Source organism: Benincasa hispida, chromosome 5 (assembly GCF_009727055.1).
Source record: "Benincasa hispida cultivar B227 chromosome 5, ASM972705v1, whole genome shotgun sequence".
Classification (NCBI taxonomy): Eukaryota; Viridiplantae; Streptophyta; class Magnoliopsida; order Cucurbitales; family Cucurbitaceae; genus Benincasa; species Benincasa hispida.
The window spans coordinates 12441956-12452599 of record NC_052353.1 but is presented as its reverse complement, the minus strand read 5'-3'; the positions used below and the strand labels follow the sequence as shown (position 1 = coordinate 12452599).

Genomic DNA, 10644 nt, shown 5'->3' with positions numbered 1-10644 from the left:
TTTTTTATTATAATTTATAAAGTTGTACATTCTTCTTTTAATTAAGTTGTACATTATTCTTCTAATTGAAAAATAAATATTTTTTTAATTGAGAAATAAATATTTTTTTTTCTTTCAGATCATGGCTTTAAACCTAGGACCTGTTGATCCCGATGTTTTGTACGAACAGTCCATTCATCGATCATCTGTTGTTGGCGAGATCGTCCTACTGGAGAAATATCTTGCAAGCGTCGAGAGACAGTTCTCCAGCGCACTATCCCATTCTACCCTTGAATACTACCGCTACTACGCACATTTGGATTTTATGGGTTGCCAGATTGAGATTTATTCAGTTGGACTGACATCTGATCACAGCCTTGATCGAGAGATGGAGGCGTGAGACGCTTACATTTCATATGTTTGTTGGAGAGTGCACTATCACTCTACAAGACATAGAAGTATTGTTGGGGTTACCTGTTGACGATGAGCCAGTCACTGGAGTGATGTACAATGACTGGTCACAAGTTTGTCAACTGTACCTCAGTGTGACCCCACCTACCGACAAAATTAAAGGATCGAGGTTAAGTTTGATATGGTTAGGAACAAAATTCCGTGAGCTCACAAATGATACAGTTGAGAAAACCACCATAAGATATGCGCGAGCATATATACTACAAATGATGGGTGGAAGTCCGTTTTTCGATAAATCAAGTCATTTTGTTCACTTGATGTTCCTGCCACTATTAGCTAACCTCTATGATGCGGGACGGTATTCGTGGGGTGGAGCATGTTTGGCATGGTTGTATAGACAAGTATATAAAGCAAGACCTGAGGTTCGAGAGATAGCTGGGCCTCTCATACATTTGCAACTATGGGCTTGGGAGCGATTTGCAAGAATGGTTCCACAACTACAACATGTTAATGACACTCAGTTAACTGGACGAGCCTACGGTTCTCGGTATGTTGTTTTAATTCAATTTAATTTTTATATTACTGATCTAGTTAATTTAGATTCTAAATTATCAATTTAAAAATTTAGGTGGAGAGACAATTTTTGTGTGACTAGGACAGCCACACATGTAGTCAGCCCGTGCAGATACATGTTTGATCTACTTAAACCTGATCAGGTACATTATACTAAACCTAATTGATTATTTTATACACATTTTTATTGTATTTGTCTTTAATGTTCTCCAATATAATATTTTGTGTTTCAGGTTATTTGGGAGCCGTACAAAATTATTATGCATACTTTGCCCAATTTTTGTACGAATGGTCAAAACATATGGTGGACGATGAGTTTTTTCATGTGTTTTCACATTGGTGAGTGGCATCTCTCTAACAGGGTGATGAGACAATTCGGTTTTCAGCAGGATGTCCCATCGCCTTGTAATACTGAACCCCTAATGCATGATATTGACTTAAGGACTGGAGATTGGTCCAAAAAAGTTGCACATTTGGTAGTGCGATGGCACTATCGTGCAAGGTTTATTACAGTGGGGGTTTCTATTGAACAGTTTGACAGGGATGTCACTCAAGAATATATTTATTGGTATAATAATATCACAAGGCGCTACGTCACTTATCCAGGAGTAGCTGTGGGTCATCTGGTAAATGAATGAATATTATCTAATTATTTTTTATTTAAATTTATTTTAAATATTATCTAATTATTTTATAATTCACAGAGATCGAACAACAGTAGACTCCGTGATGTTACGAATGATCCGAACCAGGTTCTTGCTATATGTAGTGACAACCAAAGCTATATGGAGGAGATACATTATATGTATGATATACCTATTGTTCCTCCACCAGCTCCTAGACGTAGAGGACCTGTTCGAGAAGAGGATGAGTTTGATGAGGTTGCCCATATGTGGAAGAGTTGTCCCTTGTGATGTAGACGCAGAGTCAAACTGATTATGTTAGTCCAATGATGATGATGCCAACATTTGGTTTAGGACATTATGACTCAGAGGCTGGTCCTTCGTCTTCATACGTGCATGGACATGGTCAGGGTCGTGGAGAGCATAATGAATATTTATATTATGAAGCGCCTGCAGAGGTACCAGACCAACATCAAAAAGAACTCGAGCAACCTCAAGTTCAAAATCGACAACGACAACAAACTCGAAATCGACGATGTCCACCTTGTGGGACATTGATTTTTGTAGTTATTTTTATATAAATGAGATATTTTAATTTACACTTTTTATTTTATGAGATATTATTTTTTTTAATTTATTCTTTTTAGAGTTTAAATAAAATAATAAAATAATAAAATAATAAAATATTTTTAGAAATTATTTTTATAAAATGAAAAATTAAAAAAAAAAAAAAAAGAAAGAAGAAGGTCGAATGTCTAAATTATTAAAAAGAAAAAAAAATCTAAAGGTCGAGGGTTCAAAATTCGACCTCAACCTATTTATAAAAAAGAACAAAAAAACTACAATATTTTTCTAAATAGTTTCAAAAGTACAATATTTTTCTAAATAGTTTTCAAAACTACAATATAATTTAATAATAAATGGCCCTAATAAAATAACCATTAAATTTAAATAAAAATAATAATAAATGGTTGACATTGGAAAATGATTTGAAAAAAATCATCTCCCTCATTTTCTCTCCGTCTCTTTTCCCACCTATCATTTGTACTCCCTATTTCTCTACCACACACACAAAAAGAAGAAAAAAAAAATTATGCTTTTATGAAATAAAAATGTCACATGACAGTATTTTGTTGGGCCATACCTTGAATGCACAAGATAGGTGCATCCGAATGAGCACCCAAATTTTTATTTCGAAGCAAAGTTTCTTCCTTCACGAATACCTAGAAAGCTTCCTAATAAATGTTTAGGCCTTTGAAAGCATTTAAGATGTTGGATTGGCTAATCTATTAATTACAATATAATTTAAAATTTATTATAGTATTTTTATTTGAAATTTATATGATTTTAATTTCAACTAATTTTGTTTAATCTAGATTATTTGATAAAAATTTAAGAAAAATAATTATTATAAAAAAATTGAAGGAGTTAAATTTTAGAAATAGATGTGACAAAAATATATTAATATAGAATGATATTATTATAATATATTTATTTAAATTGTTAAGAAGGTAACAAATTTTAAGGAAATTTAAATCTAAAAGCAGGTGATTATAAGCTTCTATAGGTTAGTTAATATTTATAAGTGATTCTAACAAATTAATAAAGGGGAATTAGAGTGTATGACAGAATTTGAAGTTTCATTATGAAAAATGGAAAAATCGTTCAGGAATAAGAATCATGGCAACTCATGTGACATGCACATGACCACAAATTCGGTAATTGTTGATATTTGTCAATGACAAGTGCCCTTCTAATTTTGCTCATGTAGTTTACATAATCTCTATATTTTATTATTATTTTAGATTCTATTTAATCACTTTTCGAATTTATTTCACCTTAATAAAATATCCAGATTTTTCTACCAAATTTATATTTAAAATATCCATATATTATTAAAACTTTTTTTATCCATATACTTTATTCAAACCTACATTTTTAATAAATTAGTTGTATATTTCTCGCATTCTTAATAAATTAGTTGTATATTTTTTTTATATTATTTTAATGTTTTGGGAAAAGAAATATTACTTCCTAAAAAAATGGCCATGTGTTGATTGCACAAGAATAAGTTAGATTATTGCTTTATACATTGCCATAACTTTTGTTACTTACACAAAGGTTTCATCGATTTAGGTTTTCTTATGGTTTCTTTAACAAGCTACTATTTTTGCTATGACTTTACAATGGATTAGACTCCTATTTGATGGTCGATGGTATGAGAATTCTTAGTACCATGATTTTCGAAAATTTGAGGCGCTTATTCCATCAAATTCATCATTCCAACAATTTTTGAAATATATCCAAGGTAAACTTTTCCCCTCAAGTGAGTTCTATATCTCGTTTGACAATATACCAGATTGGTTCTGCCAATTCGAATCTTGTTAGCATTGTCGAAGATAAAGATATTTTGTGGTTGATGTCAATGTTATCAGGTTCCCCCCAAATTGATTTGTGTAGTGGTTGACCATGTCTCACCTATTGCCCCAAAAACTCGAAATACACTGTATTTGAATAATGAATAAGCAAACATTGATCATTCTTCCCAACATCTTGAGGGCAACACTGAAATCGTTGATTTCCAAGATTTCGATTCCTTTCAATCTGGTATTTCTATTAGACTAGGTTTACTTTTTAGTAGCAAGTCTATATTGAAGAAAACAGTTTATTTGCTTGCTCTTAAAAACAGTCTTGAACTTACTACTACTAGGCCAAACAAAACTTCATTTGAAATTTGTTACAAGTATATGTCTTGTGGGTGATATTTACGTGCATCTGTATATAGAGAGGGTGGTATGTGGATGGTTCGAAAATACACTGATATCCATAAATATTCTATTGACATTGTTAAAGATGGTCATCGGCAAGCAACATCTTGGATTGTTGCTGAGTGTACAAAGTCATTTTTTAAAATGAATGACAAAGTCCCACGTCGACCGTGTGATGTTGTAAGTTATATGAGAAGACAACATGGTGTAAATATAAGTTATGATAAAGCTTGGAGAGGTCGTGAAATTTCCCTCAATTCCCTTAGGGGGATTCTTGAGTCCTCATATGTCGATTGTTCACCATTTTCAACTGCGTTGATTGAAAATAATCCTGGTATTTTTCTCATCTATATTTAGTTTATGCAATTATATACGATCTCTTTTGTCTTGTATAATTAATCTAAATGTTTATTTCTTACCGGAACATATACAACACAAGAATCTAATGATGAAGGTAGGTTTAAGTATTACTTTATGGCCCTTGCTGCTTTCGTAGATGCATGAAAATTTTGTTTTCCTATTATGTCTGTTGATGGTGCTAGTCTAAAGAACAAATTTTTGGGGACATTATTATCTGCTTGCACACTTGATGGCAATTTGCAGATTGTACCTCTTGCATTTGCCATTGTCGATTTTGAGAATGATGCATTATGGTCTTGGTTTTTTTCGTAATCTTAAAGTTGTTTTTGGACATTCTAATGACCATGCTATTGTGTCGGATGGTCATAAAAGTATAGCCAAGGGTGTTAGTTTTGTTTATGATTTTGCTGAACACGGGTTGTGTGCATTTCATTTGTATAAAAATCTTGTTAGGAACCATAGGATGCAATTTGAGCTACATGCTTTATAATTACAGTGTGTTTGTTGTTATTAAACTTTATGTATGTGCAATTTGAAAAGTTTAATTCACCTACAAATAATTTATGTATATTCCTTTTGGACGATTGAGACTTTAACAAGCCCATTTTATCAAGGTTTAGTATAAGGCTGGCCAGAAAAACTCGTACAAAACAGCTCCACCAAATCCAAATCTATTATATTTTCAAAATCCAAAATAGTTAAACTGTATATCAAAATAGAAACTATATCAACATATCCAAATCATTCCTTTCATTCAATACAGGAACCAATTCTACTAAAAAGTTCTAAAGTTTAAAATATATACCCAAACAAGATTATAGAATTCACCCACATAGCTGGCACAAAATCTAAATGTATTCTACTCAAAGTCCAAAATGAGAATGACATAAAAAGCCAAAATCACTTGGTTCATTCATTGCAAGACCTGGCTTGGCTTAGGTGCAAGTCAAATGATGGGTCACCCGGAGGTGTATTTTCATCCATGGTTTGAGGTTTTCGTATTATCCCTCTTACTGCATCTATCCATATGCCTATCATTGGTGGATTCACATCATTCATTTTTGGCAGTTTCCTTTTTAGTTCCCGTTGCCTTGATCTGCTTTCCTCCTCTTGGTTAGCCATCATGATCAACTCTTGCTTATTTACATTTAACTAACAACATTTAATGACCAATTAGTTGTTGTTATGACTTAACAAATTATAATAGTGATCAAACTTACAAGATCAGTTGTTCTTACATGTTTGAGTATGATCCTTGTAACAGGATTATTTTCATCAATGTTATACAGCTTATCAGTCATTTCCAACTTCATTTTGATCTTTTATTAGTTATTCAAGAGACAACATTTGTTATAGATATGTATTAATACACATTATAAGTTCAAGATCTACATTAGTTGTAGTATTATACCTCTTGCTTTCTTGGTTGTTGCGGTTGACCCGTGCACCACAATGACTGTACCTTTTGAAGAATCTTAGTTGTTGAAGTTTTAAGAGTGTGATTCTGTTAGCACGTTAAAAAGTCCAAATAATTGATTTAACATGGAGTTAAAAAATAATAATTAAATTTTGTACAGTTTTAAAGAAACATATCAATACTATTGTCTTTTGCTTATTTGACATCTCCAACTTTTTGTAAATCTCTCATTCATCAATTGATCGAATAACTTTGTTGATTTCTTCATCAGCGTCTTGATTGTCCCATCTCAATCAATTTTTCTAGTCAATTTTCATACATTGTTAAAAGATATAATCTGCAACACGTTTATATCAATTCACCTTGACCTCTAGTTCATTACTTTCTTTTTCTTCAGACTCCTTGTTTTTATCTCCATGGCATGCTTCTTTGTGTACTACTGATGGTATTTTCAATCCATGATCCTTATTTCCTTGGCCTTCTTCATCCTCGTCGTCATCTTTTCTTCGAATTATTGTAGGAGTATCAAAAGCATCAACCAACCCCTTATCTTCTTCTTTTTCTTCTTGTTCTTTCTCAATGCCATCTAATTCCTTTTCGAACTGGGATGTAGGCTGCTTCCATATAATTCATAATAGGTTCGTACTATGAAAAACAATAAATACAGTATAGTTAGTTTACATACCATAAACAGATTGCTTGTTGATGCGTGTGATTGAAAAGTCTGTATAGTCTTCATGTAGTCAATCATTTTTTTTAACGATTCCACCAAGTCATCTATCTTCTTCGTCAAGATATGCTGACTAATCTTCATGGCATCAAAGTTTTCATCCATCCTTGTGTTCATTAATTGTTGTATTTTCACTATTCCTTCAAACCTTTCCATTTCATCTTTGTCAAATGATAAACCGAGTCTTCTATTCAAGGATAGTTCAACCACTCTCTTTCTCGGCCTATATCTGCTCATTTCTTCTTCGACCTCTTGCAGGACCTTTTTTTCCTCGTTGATGAATGGAGCAAAATATGACATAGTCATTTCCTGTGGGGTTGCTAGTAATGGACAAATTTCAAGCTGTCAAGTAAACAAGGAAATAAAATGTTAGTCTATAGTTTAGAATTTAAGATTCTATGTCTATTTTGTTTGTAAAGCTATTTATATCTCTTTTGAATCAAATATCTTAACCCCCCCCCCCCCAACAATTGATATTCCTAATTTACCATTGTTGTGTATTGCTTTATGCATAACATCAACAAGTAAATTAAAAGTAACCTTTCCCCATGGGTAGTTATCAAAGAGGACATCTTCATCGACCATTAGGATGTGGTCTATATTCACATTCACTGAATCTTGTTTTGGGAGAAGGAAACTTTCCAAGAAATACAACTCGCCATTTTTATCTTGTCACTTTCACATCCTGCATTGCTAACATTAAAAGCTATGTTAAGAGAATACCTAATCACAACTTTCATATCCTCGAAGTACATTTTTCTTATATTACATCCTCCTTTTATCCCACTTTTATCAATTATTGGTAATTCATCACAGTTTAGACCAGTTATCAATGCAAACTCTCTCAAACCAAATTTCAGTACGCGACCCCCTATGAAGAAATTCAACCGGGATGATGACTTTGGTTTACACTGTCTTTGTATTAGATGTAACAACAGTTGGGAAGATTGATTTGTAATGGAAAAACGAGGAAATGTCCAAAAACAATTTCTCAAAGTCTCTATTGTAACTTCTCATTTAAATTCTTCTTGAGTTTATCAATTACAGAAGTCTTTATTTGCAAGTTTAATTTCAGTGGTTCATTTCTCCTTGCACTATTCATCAGATACAAACAGTCCTAACACATTTGAAATAAACTAAAAACACAAGCTTAATAATATGCTAATAGTAAATACAAGTACAAAGTATTTAAATAAAAATATCTCACGTGGATCTATCATTTCAATTGTTTTTCCCTTTTGGCATGTTGTTATTTTGCCTTTTCCTTTATCTGACCTAGTTATTACCAAATATTTACAACTATCAGTAAATATTTAAGTAAGAATACCTCACATTTATCTATTCCATAGATGATTACCTCTTTTCCTTTCTTTGTTTCCATCCTCTTGTCTGATTGTCCACTAGATGATCTTTTTTCTGATAGTGTTGTTTCCCCACGACTTTGTGACTTTTCTTCTTCATTGTCTTTGCTTTCATCTTGCACATTTTCACCTGTCCCTTCAAGGTTCTCTTCTTCCTCTTCATACTCATTACTATCTTGTTCATCCCGTTTCATTATTTGGTAATTATATTATGTATATACTTTAACAAATACACTGTAATTAATAGATGATTTCATAAAATCTACATTATCATACCTTTCCCTCATGTAGTTCATGTTGCTCTTCTTCTTCTACTACGTCATTTCTCCCTTTCTTGTTTGGTTCTAACCTTATTCTTTATCCTTGATTTGTTTGCTTGAACTTTGACCACTAGTGTAGAAGCATCTCACTTTCCTTTGTTGCTAGTTATTGGAGTTGCACATTTTATGTCTGATCCCCCTACCATTATCTCCATTTTCCCTATTTTACATACATGATCAAAATTTGATGTTTTCAACTACATTAAAATAAAAATAAAAACATACCTCGTCATCACTGTTGATAACTATTGACCCTTTGCTTGTTTGTTTGTTTTTTTCCACCAGTTATTCTAGCTGCTCTTAATCTTTCGTTGGCTCTGATTTTTCCTTCGACTTTCTCTTTTTTCATAGTTTGTAATGTTTGATTAATCGTAAATTTATCAGTTTTATACAAACAACCAAAGGGCGAGATTTTATATCATTTTCATTAATCGTTTCTGTTTTCAACTTCTGAAAAAACGACGTTATTTTATATCCCAAAAGTTTTGAATCTAAATATTTAACAATAAACCACGTTCTGATATCTAAAAAACCAATATTAAATCTTTGTTTATTTTTAAAAAATAATGGAATATTTATATATTATCTATAAACAGTTTCGTTCAACACTGTTTTCATCTCTTCAATATGCAAACAAGAGGTAGACCCGATTGCAATACATGGATTAAAAGAAATTTGGGAATTGCAATGCTGTGTGGAATTAGAAAATTTAAGTAGATTCCAGACCTAAGCAGATTGCATTGCAGAAAATTTAAGCAGTTTGCAATCAGTGAAGTGCTTAAAGGAGGTGCTTAAAAGATCTAGAAGCAAGTATTTAGATTCAATACGGTGGAGAAATATTCGATATCGTGCAAAAGTCCCTTGAAGATGTCGCTTGAAGCTATCGAGAAGGAGCTTCAATGTCGAAGGTCAAGCGCTTGAAGTTGTCGAGAAGGTATTTCTTCTCTTAAACGATTTTTGAAGTGAAGGTCTTTCTTTCGTTGAACCGTCCCACCTTCTTCTTTCGTTGAACAATTTTTAGGGAATAAATATTTGGTTAGGGTTTTGCTTTAAATTCATTGATTACCATGTGAGGTGTGATGGTGGATTAGACCGAATGCATTGTTTAGTGTGTGATAGGTATAGGTAGAGTGGTATTTGTTGTTTTCAAACGGTTTTGAAACCCTCAAACCTTTATAATTCCATTGGGGGTAGTTTTGACAATTGTTAATCTTTATGTTTTAATTTTATATGCCGTTTGCTATTTTTACAATTTTAAAAAAGTTTTTGCTATTTATCCAAATGAAAACTTAAATTTTGCTATTTATCTGATCAGCCCATTAATAAATCTATTATTTTACCAATTAGTACAGGCCGTAAGATTTTCCCTAATCACTTATTGCAACCCCAAAGAGAGCCTAAATTTGTCTTCACCCATCAGCTTGGGTCAATCGATGATCTTATCAATAAGGATTTCCTTATTCGAACAGATTCAAAAGCAAGTAAATAAATGGGTTGACCAAATAAATAGAAAAATTTAAGCATTCATTTGGATAAATAGAAAAAATATTTTAAATTGTAAAAATAGCAAATGGAATATAAAATTAAAAAATAAAGATTAACAATTGTCAAAACTACCCCCAATGGAATTCTAAAGTTTGAGGGTTTCAAAACCGTTTGAAAACAACAAACACACTCTACCTACACCTATAACACGCTGCACAATGTATTTTGACAAAGGGTCTAACCTACCATCACACCTCACACGATAATCAATGAATTTAAACCAAAACCTTAGCCAAACATTTATTCCCTAAAAATCGTTCAACGCAAGAAGAAGGTGGGAGGGTTCAACGGAAGAAAGACCTTCACTTCAAAAATCATTCAAGAGAAAAAATACCTTCTCGACAGCATCAAGCGTTTGACCTTCGACATTAAAGCTCCTCGACAGCTTCAAACGGCAGTTTCAAGGGACTTTTGCACGACATCGAATATTTCTCCATGGTATTGAATCTAAATACTTGCTTCTAGTCCTTTTAAGCGCCTCCATTAAGCTCTTCACTGATTGCAAACTGCTTAAATTTGTTGCAATGCAATCTGCTTAGGTCTGGAATCTGTTTAAA

General features: G+C 32.4%; 2 protein-coding genes across 3 annotated transcripts in view; both read right to left on the bottom strand.

Annotated features, from left to right (window-relative positions):
• Positions 1-5531: 5531 nt before the first annotated feature.
• The window catches only part of LOC120077769 (transcription factor MAMYB), a 22700-nt gene continuing 17587 nt past the window's right edge, over positions 5532-10644 (bottom strand). The window contains exon 2 of one of the 2 annotated variants that reach the window (XM_039031782.1): positions 5532-5866. The gene's annotated coding sequence lies outside the window, so the exon portion shown is untranslated. Of the gene's footprint in view, positions 5867-10571; positions 10594-10644 lie in introns of those variants that run through there. The other variant, XM_039031783.1, reaches the window with a different exon arrangement.
• LOC120077770 (cilia- and flagella-associated protein 251-like) lies at positions 6229-10431 on the bottom strand. Its single transcript, XM_039031786.1, has 3 exons — positions 8219-10431; positions 6817-7203; positions 6229-6745 (listed from the first exon to the last, which is right to left on the bottom strand). The coding sequence occupies exons 1-3, from the start codon at positions 8414-8416 to the stop codon at positions 6485-6487; spliced, it is 846 nt and encodes a 281-aa protein (XP_038887714.1). The 5' UTR covers positions 8417-10431; the 3' UTR covers positions 6229-6484.